At 45.9% G+C, this 21901-nt stretch overlaps 1 protein-coding gene across 2 annotated transcripts in view; it reads left to right on the forward strand.

Annotated features, from left to right (window-relative positions):
- Nucleotides 1-21901, forward strand: part of INSR (insulin receptor) — a 160742-nt gene that overhangs the window by 104116 nt on the left and 34725 nt on the right. Inside the window, exons 6-11 of one of the 2 annotated variants that reach the window (XM_037046955.1) lie at nt 1340-1554; nt 2479-2605; nt 9842-10092; nt 11186-11353; nt 15527-15728; nt 17291-17326. In XM_037046955.1, coding sequence (XP_036902850.1) covers nt 1340-1554; nt 2479-2605; nt 9842-10092; nt 11186-11353; nt 15527-15728; nt 17291-17326 — 999 coding nt within the window. The remainder of the gene's footprint in view (nt 1-1339; nt 1555-2478; nt 2606-9841; nt 10093-11185; nt 11354-15526; nt 15729-17290; nt 17327-21901) is intronic. The other variant, XM_037046956.1, reaches the window with a different exon arrangement.

Consider the following 21901-nt stretch of genomic DNA (forward strand, 5'->3'; position numbering starts at 1 on the left):
CAAAAAATGCCGTTGAGGAAAGAACCCAGGATTTTTCCATCTTTGTGTTCCTCATGGTCACAAGATGACTGCCTCACCCCCAACCTTATGTCTGTAGAACCAGCAGGAATAGAGGAAAGGGACAAAGGTGTATGCCAATTGAGACTCTTTAAAAAGATGTTACCTTGAACCTCCCACAGTTTCACCCTCAACACTGATTTCTGTCTGTATCTCGGCCAGAACTGGGTCATGTGGCTGCTCCTAGCTGCAAGGGATTCTGGGAGAGTGAATATTTACCTCTTTCAGTCTGTGTAGGCAAGGGAAAAGAGGGAATGTAAATGCATTTCAAGTAGCCAATCCACAGAATTGTTTAGACTACCTTCTTGAATCACTCACCAGCTCATGCTGATTTTTCTGCTATGAAACTACCTTTTTGATGTTCAGACCTTCCATCTGTGTTATTCCAATGCTTTCCTAGCTGGACATCCTAGAACTAGAGCTGTGCTGTCCAACAGAAATATAATGCAAGTCATATGTATGATTTGAAATGTTCCAGTAGCCACATTTTAAAAATTTTAAATGAAATAGGTGAAATGAATTTCAGTAACGCATTTTACTTAACCCATGTCATCTGTGATGCCATTTCAACTTGGAACCAATAAAAGCAATAACAAAAAAGATCCTTAATATTCTTTTTTTTTTTTCATGCTAAATAAGTCTTCAAAATTTGTTGTTTTTTTCTCACTTTCAGTACAGTTCAGAATGGCCACATTTCAAGTGCACAATAGCTAAAGATGGCTAGTAGTTTCTGGATTGTACAGCACAGGCTTAGATACTTTGCTTCTCCTATCCATTACATGCTGGTGGCCCATTAACAATTGTAAGGCTCGGGTCTAAGCAAGATAGTTGTTATGAGACCCTCAATGGCTCCTCTCTGCTACCAAGGAAGGTCCCATGTTCTTAGTCTTGGTCCGATGTGTGGTATACTAGAGGACTTGGCCTGCTGCGGCTCTCCGGGCTTGTTTCCTGTTGGCCAGAGCAGGCTACTTTGCTCTTCCCTGGGCCCAGCCCAGGTGCCCCTTTTTTCATTCTGTTCCCTCTGTGAAACCCATGTCTCAATCCATCGCAGTCTTCCTTTTCTTCCCCACAATATGGAGCTCAGACACCTTCCTGGCCATGAACACTCCCTCAGTTTTCCTTGCCCCTTCCACCCCTCATTCAATACTTACTGAGTTTGTGACAAGCAAGGGATTAGGGCTGAATATGTGGTGCCGAATAAGATCAAACCCAGCCTTAGCCCCGCCATCTTGGACTTGGAGACTGTACGTTGATGAATGACTAGGTGTGTGTGTTTCCATAGGAACTACTCTTTCTATGCCTTAGACAACCAGAACCTAAGGCAGCTGTGGGACTGGAGCAAGCACAACCTTACCATCACGCAGGGGAAACTCTTCTTCCACTATAATCCCAAACTCTGCTTGTCGGAAATTCATAAGATGGAAGAAGTTTCGGGAACCAAAGGGCGCCAGGAGAGGAACGACATCGCCTTGAAGACCAATGGGGACCAGGCGTCCTGTAAGTGGTCATGCCCTGGCATTCCAACCTGTGGACCAGATAATTTGGCTTCCATTCCCTTCACTCACCATGCTGGCCCCCCGGGGTTATCAGTGTCCCCCTAGTGAGCTTAAACAACTCTGTGTGATAGACTTTTTAAATACTGAGGACAGGTGTGTAGCTTGTCTCTGTGTCTACTGCACCAGATACAGTGCCTGATACCAGAAAATGCCACATAAGCACTGAATGAATGAAAGAAAGACACCTCTTTATATGTGACTTTGGCTCAAATGCTACAGCAGGTCCTGTAGTTGCTACAGCTGGGGACTGTTAGCCCACTAAACTCTTGTGACAGGTTCCTTCTTGAGGAGATACCTGCTTATTGAGCTGCCAGGGATCCCACAATACCCTCATGTGGGTTTAATTCCCTACAGCAGGATGTGGTCCGCGCTGTGGGAGTTCTGGGGAAGAACAGTGAGTTTGGGTTACATAAAGGAAGGTTTGCATTCCAGGCAGAGGAAATTACCCTTTCCAAGGCATGGAAGAGCCAAGGAATTGTCTCTCCAAGGTATGACCTGTCCACTCATTAAATTCACTTAACGTGCACTTGTTTGCACCGGAGTTGCATCTTCTGACATGTCAGGCTTGGAAGTCCAAGTGCTTGACAAAACTGTGTCAGGTCTCTCAGAAATCCCTAACTATTGGGGTGTTGTTCTTTCTGCATTGGTGCCAACTGCTGTTACTCAGTTGAGCATCTGGCCAGGTAACTGACTGGCAGTAGGGCCAGCTGCCATGACCAGTTCTTGCCTTTAAATCCTGGGTGACATGGAAGAGCAGGTTGACCTTTCCTTTTTCGTAGACATTCTCGGGAGAGTAGGATCACTGCTTTGGGCTGAAACAAATGATGAAATACTGATACTGCCTTTTGAAAAAAAACTTTTCTAGGTGAAAACGAATTGCTTAAATTTTCTTACATTCGAACAACTTTTGACAAGATCTTGCTCAAGTGGGAGCCATACTGGCCCCCTGACTTCCGAGACCTCCTGGGGTTCATGCTCTTCTACAAAGAGGCGTAAGTACAGAGTGAAGAGGTGTGGGTGTTACGTGTGTGCTCATTGCTCCCCTCTGAGGCTCCTCTCTGTCTCCTTCCTGCTTGTGGAGTACACTTGTGGAAAAGCCAGTAATTAAAGCAGACAGGTTTCATCCGAAAGTCCAGATGGGCCAATTTCCCATAGCAGTATTCCATTTTGCCTTTTATATGTACATCTCAGCAGCTCTCCTCAATTTTAATTCCATTAAAATTTCATTTTTTGCCTATTTTGTATTTTTCCAACATTAAAAAAATTGTGGGAGGGAGATCCAAGAGGGTGGCGGAGTAGGTGGATGTTATACTCACTGCCTCCCAGGATTCACAACGAAACTGGATTTACAACGAAAATATAGGGCAACCCACCTGAAAAACCAACTGAAGACCAGCTGAAGAGAAGTCTCATAACCAAGGATTTACAGAAGAAGCCACGTCACGGCAGGCGGGACAGGCCGAGATGAGAGAAGGGCTGGCTCCACTCCCATGGCCGGCAGCTCAGATTCTGGAGGGATATCTCAGCCGCAGAGGTTTCCCCGACAAGCGTGGGTCTCAAGTCCAAGCTGGGCTTCCCAAGCCAGAGCACCAGAGCTAGGAAAAGGTGCCCAAAGAATACCTGGCTGTGAAAACAAGCAGGGATTCTGCCTGACCGCAGTGTGCTAGAGACGCAAGTACCTTTTTACAGGGCAGCACACAAAATCTTGTTCACGGCCACTGACCCCAGGCTCTGTCAGAGGGAGGGTGGAGTAGAGTAGAGCTGCTTGAGGAGAGACGGGAGGGAGTTTATGGCTCAAGGGAGAAAGCTAAAGAGACAGCTTCGAGGAACCCTGAGCTGAGTTCTCTCCCACACCACAGACGCCATCTTTCTTGGGTGGAGAACTCCCCTCTGTGTAGCGTCAGCCTGGGAAATGCAACAGCCTCATTCTCTGGGCACCCTGCAATCCACCCCTGCTGAGGAGTCAGCTGCCTGGGCCAGGGTGTAGAGGTCCGAACAGATTCAGGGGGTGTCAGTGACTGAATTGTGTGGCTTTAGGGTGAGGCCATTTCCACTTACCTGTGAACTTGACCTGTGATGTGTCCCCTCTTGGGAAATCCACTGGTTTCACCCTCCCAAGCTGTGTACTTGAGACAAGAGACACTTCCAAAGGGGGATCTCAGCAGGCACAAGACCCCACAGAGACAAATTCTGCTTCACGTGGTCAGCACCTGAACTGCAGCTTGTGCACTGTGGTTGGGGATGATCCTCACAGCCAGCGTGGGCCAAGAGCATCAAAATTCAATTCCAACAGGAAGGCCCACATTACCCACACAAGGGGTACGTCTGGAAAACCCAGCCAAGGTGATCAAGGAGACTGTGCCACTGGGTCTCTCAGGATACCTACAATATAAATCTACCCCATGGAGACTGGGAGTCATAGCAGATCTACCTAATGCATAGAAACAAACACAAAGAGGCAGGCAAAATGGGGAGACAAAGAAACATGCTTCAAATGAAAGGAGAAATCTTCAGAAAAAAGAGCTTAATTATATGGAGTCAAACTATGTATCAGATATGGGATTCAAAAAGAATGGTTGAGGGGATGTTCGAGGAACTTAGTGAGAATTACAACAGCGTGAAAAAGGACGTAGAAACCATAAAAAGGGACCGGTCAGAAGTGAAGGATACAATATTCGAAATGAAGACTACACTAGAAGGAACACGTCATAGGTTGGATGAAGCAGAGGATTGAATCAGCGATTTTGAAGACAAGGTAGCAGAAAATAATCAGAGCAGCACGAAGAAAAAAGAATTTTAAAAAATTGCGGATAGTGTAAGGGACCTTGGGACAACGTGAAGAATAACAGGATCTGCATCATAAGGACAAGAGAGAGAGCAAGGGATCGAGAAACTGTTTGAAGAAATAATGACTGAATATTTCTCTAACCTGGTAAAGGAAAAAGATACACAAGTTCAGAAAGTGCAGAGTCCCAAATAAGATAAACCCTAAGAGGCCCGCACCAAGACAAAACATCATTAAAATGACAAAGGTTAAAGACAAAGAGAGAATCTTAAAAGCATCAAGAGAAAGGCAGTTAGTTACCTACAAGGGAGCTTCCATGAGACTGTCAGCTGATTTCTCAACAGAAGCACTTCAGGCCAGAAGGGATTGGCATGAAATATTCAAATTGATAAAAAGCGAGGACCTATGACCAAAGCTACATTACCCAGCAAGGCTATTATTTGAAGTTGAGGGCGAAATAAATAGCTTCCCAGATAAGAGAAAGCGAAAGGAGTTTGTTACCACCAAACCAGTATTACAAGAAATGTTAAAGATCTCCTTCAAGAGGGAACAGTGGAAGGAGAAGAGGGAAGAGGAGGAGGAGAAGAAAAGAGGAGTAAAGTGACAATAAAAAGTACCTATTCATACTCACTTTAAATGTAGATGGCTTAAATGCTCCAGTCAAAAGACATGGTAGCTGAATGCACCCTGGCTGGTATAGCTCAGTGGATTGAGCTTGGGCCTGCGAACCAGAGGATCACCGTTCGATTCCCAGTCAGGGCACGTGCGTGGGCCGCAGGACAGTTCCCAGCAGGGGTCGCACGAGAGGCAACCATACATTGATATTTCTCTCCCTCTCTCCTTCCCTTCCCCTCTAAAGATAAATAAATGAATAATTTTTTAAAAAAGACATGGTAGCTGAGTGGGTAAAATAACAAAATCCACATATATTCTGGCTACAAGAGACCCACCTCAGAACACAAGATACACACAGATTAAAAGTGAGGAAATGAATAAAGAGACTTCATGCATATGGAAATGAAAAAACAAGCTGACAATTCTTAATGTCTAATGAAATAGACTTTAAAGCCAAAGTTATAGTAAGAGACAGAGAAAGACACTACATAACCATAGAGGGAGAAAACCAACAAGAGGATATAATCCTTGTGAACATTTATGCTCCCCACACATGAGCACCTAAGTATTTATGTGAAGGAAATCTTAGTGGATGTAAAGGAGAGATTGAAAGTAATATAGACATAGTAGGAGATTTTAACACCCAATTGGCATCAGTGGATTGATCTTCCAGACAGAAAATCAACAAAGAGATAGTGGTGCCTTAAATGACACACTAGATCAGGTGGATTTAATTGCTATCTTCAGAGTATTTCACCCCAAAGCAGCAGAATGAATACACATTCATTTCAAGTGCACATGGAACATTGGTAGGGTAGACTATATGATAGGACGCAACAAGGCTCAGTATATTTAAGACGATTGATATGTCGTGCATCTTCCCTGACCATAATGGCATGAGGCTAGAAATCAATCACACACACACAAAAAAAATCCCTGAAAAATACAAAAAAGATTTAAAGGCTAAGTGAGTCTAAAAGAAAAATACAAAAGATCAGTGAAACTAAAATGTGGTTCTTTGAAAAGATAAACAAGATTGACAAACATTTAACCATCCTCTCAAGCATAAAAAGAGAAAAGACACAAAGAAATAAAGTCAGAAAAGAGGAAAGTAACAACTGATAGCATACTAAGAAAGTACTGTGAACAACTATATACCAGTGAATTAGACAATCCAGGTGAAATGGATGAATTCCTAGAAACATACAATCTTCCAAAACTGAATCAAGAAGAATCAGAAAATCTGAATAGGTAGGTACAATTAAATTAAAGCAATAATAAAAAAAAAAAACTCCCAACAAAGAAAAATCTGGAACTAGATGGCTTCACAGGAAAATTTTACTAAGCATTCAGTGAAGAACAAATACAAGCCCTGACTGGTGTGGCTTGGTTGGTTGGAGCATCATCCCGTACACGGAAGGTTGTGGGTTCAATTCCTGGTCAGAGCACATACTTAGGTTGCAGGTTTCATCCAGGTCAGGGCATGTGTATGAGGCAACTAATCAAACCCATCAGTGTTTTTCTTTCACATCCATGTCTCTCTCTCTCTCCCTCTCATTCTCTCTCTTTTTCTGTTTAACCCACTCCCTTCTTCTGTCTCTAAAAGCAATGAACAAAATGTCATAATGTGAGGGTTAAAAAAAGAAAGGAGAACAAACAACTATCCTTCTCTAATTACTCCAAAAATGTCAAGAGGAGGGGACACTCCCAAGCTCATTTTTTGAAGCCTGCGTTATTCTAATTCTAAAACTAGATACGGAGTCTTCAGAGAAAGCAAAATCACAGGCGGCCAGTATATCTGATGAATGTAGCTGCTAAAATCCCTAACAAAATATTACCAAACTGGGTTCAACAATACCTTAGAAAGATCATACACCATAATCAAGTGGGATTTATTTCAGAGATGCAAGCTTGGTACAATATTTGCAAATTGAGGAATGTGATACACCATGTAAACAAAATGAAAGATAAAAACCACATGATCATATCAATAGATGCAGAAAAAGCATTTGATACAATCTAGCAAGCATTTACTACAAAAAATCTCAGGAAAGTGGCGATAGAGGGAGCATACCTTAACATAATAAAGGCCATACCGTACATGAGAGACCCACAGTGAATATCACAGTCAACAGGCAGAAACCAAAAGTATTTCCTCAAGAATCAGGAACGAGACAGGATGTCCACTTTCACCTCTCTTATTCAACGTAGCACTGGAAGTCCTAGCCACAGCAGTCAGACAAGAAGAGGAAATAAGACAGTGTCTGCAATTTCAGTGCAAAAAAGTGAAACTAGACCACCTTCGTAACACCATACACAAGAATGAACTCAAAATAGATTAAAGACTTAAATGTTAGATTTAAAACCACAATAATCCTAGAAGAAAACATAGGCAGAAAATCTAGGACAGTTCTTGCTTCAGTATATTTTCTAAAATATTTACTTGGATGAGGGAAACAAAAATAAAAAAATGGGACTACATCAAACTAAGAAGTTTTAGCATAGGAAACAAATCCAACAAAATGAAAGAAAACCTATTGGATGGGGTAACATATTTGCTAATGATACATCTGATAGGGGGTTAATGGCCAAAATTTATAAAGGCCTAATAAAACTCAACACCAAAATAAAAATGCAATTAGAAATGGTCAAGCCCTGGCTGGTGTAGCTCAGTGGATTGAGTGCGGGCCTGTGAACCAGACGATCACGGTTTGATTCCCAGTCAGGGCACATGCCTGGGTTGCAGGCCAGTTCCCAGCAGGGGCCAGTTCCCAGCAGGGGATACACGAGAAGCAACCATACATTGATGTTTCTCTTCCTTTCTCCTTCCCTTCCCCTCTAAAGATAAATAAATTTAAAAAAAAAAGAAATGGTCGAAGAACCTGAATAGACATTTCTCCAAAGAGTGCATACAGATGGCCAATAGACATATGAAAAGATGCTCAACATCGCCAATCATCAGAGAAATGAAAAATTAAAGCCACACACCTGTTAGAATAGCTATAATCAATAAGTCAGTAAACAACAAGTGCTGGCAAGGGTGTGGAGCAAGGGGAACCCTAGTGCACTGTTGGTGAGAATGTGGACTGGTGCAGCCACTTGGAAAGCAGTATGGAGATACCTCAAAAATTAAAAATGGAACTGCCTTTTGACCCAGTGATTTCACTTCTGGGAATATACCTAAAGAAATCTGAAATACTAATTTGAAAGAATCTTTGCATCTCTGTGTTCGTTGCAGCAGTATTTACAATAGCCAAGATTTGGAAGCAGCCCAAGTGCCCATCCGTAGATGAGTGGATGAAAAAGCTGTGGCACATTTACAAAATGGAAAACCACTCGGCCCTAACAAAGATAAAAATTTTACCCTTTGCAACAGCATGGATGGATCTGGAGAACACTGTGCTAAGTGAAATAAGCCACTGAGAGAAAGACAAATACTATATGATTTCTCTCATATATGAAATGTGATGAATAAAAGAAACTATGAACAAAGTAGAAATAGAGACATGGGCACTTGGAACAGACTCACAGCTGTCAGAGGGGAGGGGTGTTGGAGGAATTGGTGAAAAAGTTGAACAGATTGAACAAGAACGCCCCCACCCCCAAATCTCATAGAAACAGTCAACAGTATGGTGGTTACCAGACGGAAAGTGGGATTGGCGGAGGTAGGAGAGGGTAAAGGGAAGAGGTTAATGGTGATGGGAGGAGACTTGATTTTGGGTGTTCAGCACACAACACAGTGTAGAGATGAATTGTCGAATGGTACACCTGAACCTATGTAATTTATTAACCAGCATTACCCCTAGAAATTTAATTTAAAAATGAGATGATAACTGTTACAGTGCTTCAAAGGGCAGGGTCATGGAGAGTGGACTTGCCCCAGAGGTCAGGGAGGGCGTCCCTGGAGGAGTGAGAAGGGACTGAAATCGCAGGCTAGGGCCAGAGTCACAATGTCAGAAAGGCCAGAGGAGGAGCAAACGCAAGATCAAGGAGAGAGCGGACACCTCTGTAACCAAGTGACAGGTGGAAAGGAGGAATGTGAGGCCTGTTGGGGGAGCAGGCCCAAGAGGTAATGGAGAGTCTTTTTACATGGCCTTGTTGACCATGTAAGAAACTTGATCTTTACCAAAACCACTGAAGAGAACAGAAGAATCGTGGGAAAGGCACATAACAAAACTGATGAGCATTTGAACTGATCTAAGCGTCCCGCCGAGGCACTGTGCTCGCCGCTGGCTCTGTGCAGCTGCCCCGCCCACCGCAGCTCTCTGAGTTCCCACGTCCTCAGACCCGCACGGGGGTGGCGTTAACATCCACAATCCGCTTCTCGGACCGACCGTGTGCCCGGCCAAAAGGCTGCGCGCCTGCTCTCGCAGAACCTCACCAGCGACTCCTGCTCCTGCGGTAGCTGCTGTCAGGGTCATTGTCATCACCTTTGTTACTGGGAAACAGCGTTAGTCACTACTAAATATTATTTCTTATTAGACATTATGTGATGTTATTTATTACTGTAATTGCATGTACAGGCTATATAATGTTACATATAATGTACTGTATAATTAAATTAAGCAGAGTATATAATATTGTATAACACTAAATAAATAAAGTGCGTTATTAAATAGTATTAGTCACTACTACCAAATATTATTATCATTGAGAAGTCAGCGGAGGTGGCTTCTTTCTCTTTGGCTCTTGCCATGCTGGCTCTCCTCGGGCATACAGCTGCCCCTGAAAAGATGCAGGCCCGGATGGTGTGACTGCCCCTGGCTGCATCTCTGATCCTCAGAGTGACAGCCGAAAATGGTAACCGTCTTCTCTTTCACCTTGAAAGCCCTTATCAGAACGTGACGGAGTTCGATGGGCAGGATGCATGTGGGTCCAACAGCTGGACAGTAGTGGACATCGACCCGCCTGTGCGGTCCAACGACCCCAAGTCCCAGAGCCACCCCGGGTGGCTCATGCGGGGTCTCAAGCCCTGGACTCAGTATGCCATCTTCGTGAAGACCTTGGTCACCTTTTCTGATGAGCGTCGCACCTACGGGGCCAAGAGCGACATCATCTACGTCCAGACGGACGCCACCAGTGAGTATGCAGTGCGGCTTGGGGTTTTGCGCAGGAACCAGAGGTGTTGCCTTTACCACGCGGCATGGTGGCGTGTTGCGAAGGGCTTCTGGAAGGGCTGGTGCCGAGGTTTACCATTTCAGAGGACCAGGCAGTAGCAACCAGCCACTGGAGGGGTATATATATTTTTTCTTCTGTTGTGGAAAATTTTCAAATACTCACAAAAGTAGAAAGAAAAATAAACCCACGAACCATCCCTCAGCTTCAACAGTCATCAGTATTTTGCCATTTCCCCCCATCCCCAGCCCTACACCCCCTTTCCCCATCCCTGTTTTTGGGGTGTTGGGTTATTACGGAACAGTTCAGTTGTGTCTATACTTCTCCTGTAGCAGTGGTTCTCAGTTGAGGGTGATTCTGCTCCCAGGGGACCTTTCTCGAGGTCTGGGGACTATGCATTGAGCCAGGGGAGCCTGGCACCCACAGTGCCCAGGACAGCCCGCACACCAGCAGAGCTGCAAACGAGAGACCCTGTCCTGCAGGGGAGAGCCCAGCCTTCATGAATCACTCCCAGCCTTTTCAGCAAGTGCCCTCTCATCCTGTACCCTCCAGCAATACCAAAGGACTTAGAATTTCTGGGAACTTCCAGCTCCCGGGCGTTTGTACACACTGTGTCCTGTGTGTCATCCCTCACAACTTGCTCAGCCACCTCCATCTGCGTGGGAAGGTTTTGTGCCGCCAGGTGAATGGCATTTACCTGCCAAAATTTGCCCTGTGACTGGGTTCAGTTTGGGGTGTTAACAAGAAAATACGAGTTTGTCTCTTCCTTCCCCAGCATCTTTCCAGTGCCCCATACAGAGCCTGGCCTGTGTTGGAGCTGGGTGAATGGAGGGACGGACGGATGCCCACGGGATCTGTGTGGTCTGTGGCAGGGATGGACTGTGATGCCATAGCCGCTGTCCTTCCCAGGCTAACACCCTGCGTGCCCCCAATGTTCTCAGATGCCGCACGTCACTGCAGCAAACACCTTTAGGTTTCTCTGACCTATGTGTCCCCTCACACCTGCCTTACACTTGCTCCCTTCACATAGAGGACCTGTTTTCTCTTATCTCTCCAGATCCTTCCGTGCCCCTGGATCCCATCTCGGTTTCTAACTCCTCATCCCAGATCATCCTGAAGTGGAAGCCTCCCTCTGACCCCAACGGCAACATCACGCACTACCTGGTTTTCTGGGAGAGGCAGGCGGAGGACAGTGAGCTGTATGAGTTGGATTATTGTCTCAAAGGTGAGTGTGGGCAGATGTCCCACATCCAGGGAAACATCTCTCTTCCATTTCCCGGTGTGCGCCCGAGAGCAGGCTTGCACACACTCTGCTCCACCTCACACAGAAACACACGTGCACATTTCTAAACATGACAGCGTGACCACACACTCTGAGGTCTCGTGTGGAAACCAGGTATTTCCCATGTCTTGGCAGCATTTCTGTCTGGGATTTTCTCCTCCCCAACCCTGCCTGGTGGGGGTGTTGCTGGTTCGCCCACAGGAGCCTGCATTGCCGGACTAGAGACTACCGAGCGTGCTGAGAGGTGCTTGAAAGAGTCAGGGAAGGACTTCGGCCCTCAGTTTAGACCTTCAGGTTTTGAGGGAATGACGTTCTCTTTCCTCCTGTGCTTTCTATCAGAAATCTATGCTGATGGTGATTTTCTTCAGTCTTTCATCTTATTTACTTAATGGGTTTCCTTCTTTCTGCAGAAGAAATGAAAAAATATTTGAAGCCTCAAACTAGTTTGTATAAATTAGTTTAAGATTATTTTTAAAATGGCCCTGGCTGGTGTGGCTCAGTGGTTGAGTGCCAGCCTGCAAACCAAAGGGTCGCTGGTTCGATTCCCACTCAGGGCACATGCCTGGGTTACAGGCCAGGTCGCCAGTAGGGGGTGCTTGAGAGGCAACCACATGTTGATGTTTTGCTCCCTCTTTCTCCCTCCCTTCTCCTCTCTAAAAAATAAATTAAAATCTTTTTTTTTAAAGATTATTTTAAAACGGGTTTTAAGACTCCAGCAAACTGGAGAAACAGGTCATTTTTTTCTTTAGTTGTTTTTTTTATTGTTATCATTTTTCTATAGACTTTTTTTGAGTTAGCGATCTTTAGTCTTTGACCTTGGGGTAGCTGGAAAGGCATGGCTGAGGCCAGGAGCTCTTGGTCATCTCTGGGCTGGACCTCCGACCTGCTGTAGGGCTCTGGGCAAGTCACTGAGCTTATCACCAGCTGCCTCCTTTTTGGGAGAAGGGGCAGAAAGACAGGTGATCTCTGGTAGCTGTCCCAGCTCTAGGATAATGGGCTATAGGTGTGCCTGAGACCTCACTCCCTGCCTTAGCTGAGGGCTGCAGGTGGGATTTATTTCCGCAGATGCTTTGTCTGACTTGAGAGTGAGCCCAGTCGTGGCCTCAGCGATGAGCTGCTGGTCTCACATCAGAGCTGGAGACTGTCAACTTTTCCTTTTTTTTTTCAAACAATAAAAACTTTTAAAATTTATTTATTTATTTATTTTACTTTTTATTGTAGAAGTCTAAATCTATCATTGCAATGTGACTATTTAAACATGGTTTGATTTCTGATGATCCCAAAGTGTGTGTAATTAAAAAGGAAACCTGCTGAGGGTGGACACTGTGTGGCTCACAGGAGGTCCCCAGAGGACTCAGGTCACAAGGACAGTGACTAGACTGCAGGGCAGGGACTGGGGGGGTGGTTAGTGTGTAATGGCAGGGGCTGGGAGAGGGGGAGGGGCTGGTGTGTCAGGGGACGGAGTTTCAGTTTGGGAGGGTGAGGAAGGCCTGCAGAGGGAGGGTGGGGATGGCCGCACAATAATGCGAATGGACTTAATGCCACTGGACTGTGTGCTTGAAAGTGAGTAAGATGGTGAGTTGTGTGTTAGGCGTATTTTACCTAATGTTAAAAACCCCAATGCTCACACAAATCTGTAAACTTACTAACACACTCAAAATAATTGAATATATTATTTATGGCCAGTGGCTTCTTATTAGTATCCAATATTAGTTTTTTTAGCTTTATTGAGGTTGCTTACAAATTAAAATTGTAAGATATTTGTAAATATTTATTTAATGTTTGATATTAATTATTTGATATTTAACTTTTAAATATCATACAAATTAAAATTCTAAGATGTCTAAAGCATACATTGTGATGACTTGACATATGAACATGTACATTGTGAAAGAACCCCTCCCATCTACCGTATTTTTGGGACTCTAAGATGCACCTAGGTTTTAGAGGAGGAAAGTAGGAAAAAAAATTGAAGCAAAAAATGTGGTAAAATATTTCATAACCTATGACCCTGCTCCACTGTCGCCCTCCCCACCCCCACAGCAAGCCAGGCAATCGGACTATAAGATACACCCCCTGTCCTCCCAAATTTGGGGGGAGTGTGTCTTGTAGTCTGAAAAATACGGTAGTTACTTAATATCCGTCCATCACCACACACATCCATCTTTTCTTGTTTGGTGAGAACATTTAGAATACCTGTTAACTCAGCATATTTAAATTATACAGTACAGTTTTATCAACTGTATGGCTTTTTATTATGATAAAATATGTGTGACATAAAATTTATCATTTTAATCACTTTAAGCGTGAGTTCAGTGGCATTAAGGACAGTTACACTGTTGTGCAGCCATCACCACCACCATCTCCAGAACCTTCTCATCTTCCCAAACTGAAACTCTGTCACATTAAACATTAACTCACCACCCCTCCCTCAGCCTGTATCCCACCGGCTACACTTTGTCTCTATTTGAGTGTCCTAGGGATGTCATTATGCTTTATAGTCACAGAAAACCGTGGGACACCAAGTGTCACGAGTGGGTGCCGCAAAGGGTAACAGGTATCAGGAGCTATGCTTGCACCTGATCAGAAAAGTCCCTTCTCTCCAGAAAATTGTCAGAACATGCCCCGCCCCCAACCCCTGCCCTGCCATGAAGGAAACCTAACTTTTTTCTATCTGTAATGCTGTGATTGGCCCTCTGACAGTTACCCAGCCAGGTTATTCCACGTCTACTAATAAATGTAAGAAGTACTTTTTAAGAGTCCCTTGTAGCCCCTAAAGCTGTGTGAGTACTTGGGCTTCCAAATAGATACTCACCATTCATAGAAAAATACTTAGGGCTCATTGTCTAAGGGACCATTCAAGGGGAGAGGAAGGATGGAAGTTCCTTGGCTCGGCAGACCCCAGCAGGCACAAGACAGCAAAGGCTGGTGAGACTCCAAAGGGCCGTCCTACTTTGCCCCTGAGGAGTGGTGCGCTTTCTCGACTGGAAGTGTGGCTGTGCACTTTGACCTCAAGGGTCAAGACACAGCCAGCATGTCACTCACTTAGCAGCTCTGTGATTCCACGGCTGCTATCTCGAGAAGTGGTTTTTGTTTTTTAATTCCCTTTTCTGAGCTGATTCAAACCATGACCCCCCCCCCCACCCCCCTCTCATGTCTTTGGTCTGGGCTTCCTCTGCTCAGCAGAGTGGGCTTTCTAGGCCAGGAACCCTGGGGTGAGGCAGTCCTGTGAAGTACAGGCCAACCAACAGCAGCCCGGCCTCTGCCCTTTGGAGGCCGTAGTCCCATCTCCCCTCACACGTCCCAACTATCAGCACTGCCTCCAGATCTTGCCCAGTGTCCATGGTGCAGAATCAGCCCCTGGTGAGAACCACTGCTCTGATCTGACTTAGGAATTCCTGAAGGAGCTGTGAATTCTGGCATTTGTGCTGCACAGTTTGAGGGCTCAGTGTGATCACCGGGTCTCTGAGCCAAACCCCGCAGACATCCTGGTAGATTCTGCTCGGTCTTCTGGCCTCCATGGTCATGTGGTTGGTCGATTGGCTTGATTCGTTCATTCCACCGTGACTTGGCTCCCCTGCTCTTTTCTAACCCTGCTTCCCACTGTCCTCTCCCACATCCTCTTTTGCTACATTGAGTCCTTGGTGTCCTTCAACATGCCAGGAAGTTCCCACCTCAGGGCCTCTGCACTCTGTCTGAACGTCTTGACACCGTGACACGTGCACAGCTCCTGCTCAGCCACTCTCTCTGAGGCCCCATGATGAACAGCACTCCCTTATCCTCTCCTCTGACCCTGCCGCCGGACCCACGGAAGGTTGATTTATTAGTTTATTGTGGTGTATTCCTTGCTCTTCTCAGCAATGAGGGCAGGGGCAAGCCTGGCTGTCCAACAAAATCTCCAGCCCCATGGGGATGTGGTGTCTGGCAGTGTCTGGAACATGCACCTTCTCCATTGGCTTTGTTTGGACTCTCCCATGAAAGGGCTTTTCACAGTAGAACTTGAACCCAGACCCTGGCTCCGAGCTCTGCTGTGTGCCCAGCTGTTCTGAGCAGTCCCCGTGGCTCTGCGTGTGTGTTTCGGGGAGGTTAAAGTCCATCTGCTCTGCCCTTCTGCAGGGTTGAAGCTGCCCTCGCGGACCTGGTCCCCACCGTTCGAGTCAGAGGGCTCCCAGAAGCACAACCAGAGCGAGGACGAGGAGTCGGCTGGGGAGTGCTGCTCCTGCCCGAAGACCGATGCTCAGATTCTGAAGGAGCTGGAGGAGTCCTCGTTCCGGAAGACATTTGAGGATTACCTGCACAATGTGGTTTTTGTCCCCAGGTCAGGGGCTTTCGTTGCTTTGGGGTTGGGGGTCGGGGGTCGTGACCTGGGGAACAAGATGGAGCAGGGACCCAGAGAGTCCATGCTGAGTCCCTCCCCTGATTTCAACAGGACCCTTATCGGGAAGAGCAAATATTCATCAAAGAGGGGGAGAGTTTAGAAACATTAACCTTTGCTTTCCAACTCTCCAGAACTCTAACCCAGCCTGCAGTTTCCTTCCGAGTTCTTAGACGAACTTTGTATGGTTGTTAACGTCAGTCTTGAGAGATGGCCTAGGCTTGATTTATCACCAGGTCTCAAGCTGAGAGCATTCTCTCTTTTTAAAATCAATGTCAGCTTCTCATCCTTCTGGAACTTTCTACAGCATCTTCAGACCCAGAGACTTCTCCTGTTTAAATCTGTTGCATCTCCCTCTAGTTCATGGAGGGACTTGCTAATGTACATTTGATCTACTGAGAGAGTTTGCAGTGAAAATGACTCTAGGCCTTTCAAGCATTTTTACTTGTACAAGCGAGTACCCTTAGGTAAAAAGCAAGTTTTGCCAGGGTGGGGGGGTGTGCGGAATCTCAGGTTGTTTCACCTCTTTCAGTGCCTCAGTTTGCTCATCTGTAAAATGAAAGTAGTAATAGTCCCTGTCCTTTAGGATTGTGAGATTCCATGAGTCGTACCAGGAGTCCTGCCCTTGACACTGTTGGTGTTTGGAGCCAGACAGTGCTTGGTGGGGGGGCTGTTCCGGGCACTGTGGGCTGTGGAGCAGCATCCCTGGCCTCCCTGCCTTGAGGCCTGCAGCACCGTCTGCATCACGTTAGTTTGTTTATTTTTATAGCCGCTCGCTGAAGCAGGTGCCACTCCCTCCCTCACTCCCGTCAAGGCTATGTTTCTGAGCAGATGAGGACTTGCTCCAAGTTATCCCAGCAAATGTGTGATGTGGGCTTTGATGGCCTTATGCCTTTTCACCTTTGACCTCTCCTTTTCACCCTTAAAGACTTTAGCAGACAGCTACCCAGAAATGTCTGATATAAGAGGTGATTCCCAAAGCGGATTGAAACCCCAAAAGGTTTACATTGGGATAAAACAAGATTCTAAAATATGTCTCTTCGAACCTCCACCCTCACTTGTCATCCAAGTAGATTAGATGTTTCCTTAGATCCATCGACAGGTACCCTCCTCCCTCCCCGTCTCCCTCCCTCCCTCCCTCCCTCCACACAGCAGGCATTGAGGCAGTTACCGTTTACTTGCTAAAAACAAAATGCTGCCAGACTTGGTGAAATGGCTGAGGTGGGTATGATTATGGCTGAATTTAAATGAAGTCAAGTTTGACATCCAAGGGGAACCCCAGATGGCAGGTCCCTGGAGTTATTTTCTCTATTTTTTCTCCCTCTTGCTAAGTTCTCCACATCTGTGGGGGGAGATGCGGCTTAAATGATGGAAACAAATGGTCCATGGTGAATGGCAGGGTGCCTTTGCGCTGCTTGGACAGAAGGTGGCCTCCAGGGTATTAGAAGCAAGAGGTCTGTCTGAAGTTCTGTCTGTACTCAAAGTAGTTGGTTTTGTTTCCACAGAAAATCCTCTTCAGGCTCTGCTGCCGAGGACAGTAGGTATGACTCATCTGTGGGACGTGCACGTGGCCCCTGGGGGCTGCTCAGCGCAGGGTCAGTGGACCAGGCAGGGCAGAAAGCATGCTGCGCCCCTCTGAGGCCCAGGGGGTCCTGTGGCTCGATGCACTTGAAGGGCAGCTCTGCCAGGACTGGGTGCTTCGAAAAGTCACGCCTTCACCGCCTTCACCCTGAAGTGGGCTTCGGGCACGAACTCGGGGAAAGTCTGTACTAACACTTCTCGGTGCCACACATTTCCTCCCTGCATTCGCTCACTGACCGTTGATCAGTGCCTGCCGTGGGCATGGAACTCTTCCTGTGCCCCGCGTCTACACTGTGTGCAACAGGTAGTAGGGAAGACCAGCCTGGAAAAAGAACATTTTTATTAGGGGTGACAAGTGTGGGATTCCAGGTCTGACCAGGTGTGCCATGCCACTGAGCTCCACTGAAGATAGTGTGCCGTGCCGCCCTTTGAATGAACTTCGTTTGTTCGCTTCAGACCCAGTGTTGTCCTGGAGGCGAGGATGGTGGGCAGGATAGGACCAGAGGGGTGACGAGGTGGTGGAGCAAACTGTGGGCTCTTGGGAGGAATCAGAGGCGAGACTGGAGAGGCAGAGTGGGGCCAGGCAAAGGATTTTCAATTTTCTTTATACTGAGGTAAAATTATATTATTTTCAGGTATGCAATGTAAAGATTCAATATTTGCATCTATTGCAAAACGATGATCGCAATAAGTCTAGTGAATGTCTGTCACTTCACATAGTCACACATTTCTTTAATCACAAAAAGTTCAAAGTCACAAAAGCTCTTGTGATAAGAACTTCTGAGATCTACTCTCTCAGCAGCTTTCAGATACAGCACGTTAACTGTGTCCCATGCACTGACCCCCAGGACGTACTTGTTTTGTAACTAGGAATTGTACCTTTTCCTCCACCTTATCCCCTTTGTTCGCCCTGGCGATTTTTATTCTGTAAGCAGAGTTTGTTTGTTTGTTTGTTTGTTTGTTTTACACTTAGGCTTCCGTGTGGCCCTGGTCTGCCCCCAGTGGCCGCTTGTGATATAACCTTTCAGAGAAGGGGTCTAGAAATTGGAGGCCTTGATCCACACATGGGTTTCTTGATCTCAGCTCTGTTGACACTTGGGGCCAGATTGTTCTCATTTATGGGGACTGCCAGGTCTCCCGTCACTTGATTCCAGCAGCACCACCTCTCCTGCATGCAGTGACTACCAAAAATGTCTCCAGACAGGCCTCATGCCCCCCCCAACCCCACTCTGGGACGGGGCGCAGAGTACCCTGGTTGAGCTCCCTGGTTGAGTGGTCTAGCGCGCAGGTGCAGGGCAATAACATGCTGTTTTTGTGGAGAGTGGGAGGACCAGCTGATATTTGGTCATTGGGGTCTTTTGAGACCGATTTGTGGTCTTTTTTGGAGATAATCCTCGTGGCATATACGATGCATTTTGCCTCTTTGATGAGATCATTTTATGTCTCAGTTGTTGAGGTGTCAATTCCACATTGGTGCCTTGGTAATTTTTTCATGGCCCACTGTGACTTACATGGGTGTTTGGATCTTGCTGATACGGATATGTCTTTGTCTTTGATTTCTATCTGAGAGTGTCACTGGTCTTTCCATGCAAACAGACCACAGTGAGAATCTTGATGAGCAAGCCTCAGAGCAGGGGCTGTTCTCTGGTCACAGGCCTTCTGACTACAGGGCAGTAAACATTGGAAGTTGACTTTAAACATGTGAACAGAAAACTCTACTTTCTGGTAATTAAAAGCCAATTACTTAGATATCTTTTCAGTCAAAGCAGAAATGGAAACTTTCATCAATGTCTGTCTGAAAAATAATAGAGATGCGAGTCACATACCTTAACTTACAGAATATCACAAAGCTGGGCTTTGAGGTAAATTAGAAGACTTACATGGTTTCTTATGTTAAGAAAGAGATTAAAATGTAAAAATATAAATATCAGGGAGCAAGGGAAAAATCAATATAGCTAAATTTGTAAATAAAATCAAAGGGGAAAAATCACAAATAACTAGGAGTTACAAAGGTGATGAAACTAGGATCGAAGGAAGATTTTTAACACATTGAATTCTCTTGTGGGATACAAGTTGAATGTGCAGTTTCAGTGAGATGGAAACTTTTAACGTGTCAGAGCTGATTAAAGAAGTACAAAAGTTAAATATTCTTATAACCTTGAAAAATAGACTAAGAAAAGATGTTAAGTTTCTTAAAAAAATAAAAAGAAGACCCTTGGCCTAGAGAGTGTTACAGAGAAGTTAGTTCAGACTTGAAAAAGCAGTTTTCTTGTAATATGGAGACTTTTCCAGAGTATAGAATCTATGGAAATTCACTGAGTTTTTGGCTTCTTTTTATGAAACTAAAATAATACCTCTTAGCAGAGGGCCCGTTGAAAGCAAAGTCCAGGACCATCTCACAGGCAGCGAGCGTCACATGGCGAGTGGAACATGCGCCAGCAGGGCTGTGTGTCCGGAGGGGGATACCCGGGAACACGGTCTGACTCATCAGGGGCCCAGTAAGAAAAAGCAGGCAGTTCACTTAGTAATGCTGAGAAATTGTAATTTAGAGAAAGGAAGGAAAAAAGGCTTCAAGACCAGAATTATCTACACGTAGCCAACAGCTAAGCTGACCCCCACGCCGAGGTCGCCGACCTGGCTCTGGGCACCCGGCGAGTGCAGTTAGACAGGAACTGAAAGGGGAATTTAAGACAGTGGACTGTGGGGCACGAGAGCATTGGCGTTTGCAGACACGCCGTCGCCAGGCTGGACAGACGCCAGGCTGGACAGACACTGCCGACCGGTGCCCGAGGGCGGGGAAGTGTGTTCACCAGGCAGCCTCGCCCGTGGGTCCCTTCGCGTCTGCGCATGCGCCGCGCCCTCGTGGCAGCGGCTCAAAAACCGTGGAAGGTGGAGTGGGTGTTACGAAAGCCGCGTGCCCCACGAAACAAAATATTTACCTTCTAACACATGTGGTAAAAATGTGCTGGCCTGGTTTCTGATGTGTTCCTTGAAAACCCAAGGAGATGAACTGTGAAACTCGTAGCGTGAGAGCTCAGAAAAGTAGGGACAATGTAAATAAACAAAAGCTCACGGATATACTAGCAGTAAATCGCATATAAAACGGGGAAGATTGTTTCATAATTGCCAGAAAACCTAAGTAACCCCACAAACAATTACCTGTGGGAAACTTTATTTTAAAATATACTTATGGTTTACGCTGTCCAGGTTTTCCCAGCCGTCCCCCCTAGGCTCCCTCTAGCCGATTTGCTGAGATAGAAAACCCTGCAGACGCGCTGGAAAGGCTGTTGCAAGCCGTTCGCGGACAGCGCGCTGGGGGGCGCGCGCGCGCGCGCGGACCCAGGCGCTTGTTGCGGGCAGAGGGCAGAGCGTGGAGAGACGGGAGCAGTGGGGCTTCCTGGAGAGCAGGGTGGGGTGCGCAGCTCGCTGCACAAGCACCGGGAGCAGCAAAAAAGGAAAGAAAAATTCCCACTTAGCGGTATGAAGAGCTACAAATAAAGCGGTGGAGTGATACTTGAAAAATATCTCTCAGGTTAAAATCTGAAAAACAAAGAAAAGAAAAATGAAACCCTTTCAGCCTCAGTCAATGGTGCTGAAGTGTCACTGGGAGGCTGCTGGAGTCCGGAAAGTCAGTGTCAGGGTCCATCCAGATAGGAATTTAACTGAGCGTATTAAGAGGCATGACCTAGTGATTCTCTTCTAGGAATCTGTTTAGGACCTAATAAGACCACCAGACAACGATCCAAGCAATACTTATAATAGCAAAAAGGAATGGGACTGGGCACATGAACTGGACTGTACAGCTCCCCAAGTTCTCTGCAACAGCATGTTACTTCCATAACGAGGAGAAAAATCCTCATTTCACACTGAAAAAGAAAAAACGTAAATTGTGTTCTACCGAATATACTATGTTTTCAGGAAGATGTTTGATAAATGCTCCTAGTACAAGTGAACAAAGTGTATTATAAAACTAACTTGGTCCTCATCACAGTCACACATCATATTTCTAGGAAGAACATCTCCCACAGGAAACAGCAGGCATTGGAAAGATGAGTCATTAGAATTTTCTTTATATATATGTATATTTTAGTATTTCTAAACTTTTAGGCTACCAACATCTAGATTTTTCAATATAACGTTTTAAGGGGAAAGAATGTATCGGTTGCATGGGTGTTTCTGTGGAGTTACTGGGACCAGCCTCCCTGGTGAAGTTCTTTTGCTAACAACTGAAGTTAAGTCACTCAAATTTGCAGGCACCCTAGTGGGTTGTAAGACTTGAAAGACGCGTTTCTCCTTTTTAAACTGATGGTCAGTAGCTCAGAGTTGTGGGCAAATGCCATTTGGCAGGGCTTCCTGAAAAGCTTGACCCTTATAGGCTTTCGGCGTCTTATTTTTAACACTGACCCTGGCTGGTCTGTTAACTCTGCAAAATGGGAACCTGAATCACACCCACTGAGGGCAGGCTCCTTGCGTGTTGGGACGGTGGTCCTGACGTTCCCAGCCCTAACTGGGTGGGCCTCCCTATACATCCTTCC

The sequence above is a fragment of the Sturnira hondurensis genome, unplaced genomic scaffold (genome assembly GCF_014824575.4).
Source record: "Sturnira hondurensis isolate 20B ecotype Veracruz unplaced genomic scaffold, ASM1482457v3 Scaffold0005329, whole genome shotgun sequence".
Classification (NCBI taxonomy): domain Eukaryota; kingdom Metazoa; phylum Chordata; class Mammalia; order Chiroptera; family Phyllostomidae; genus Sturnira; species Sturnira hondurensis.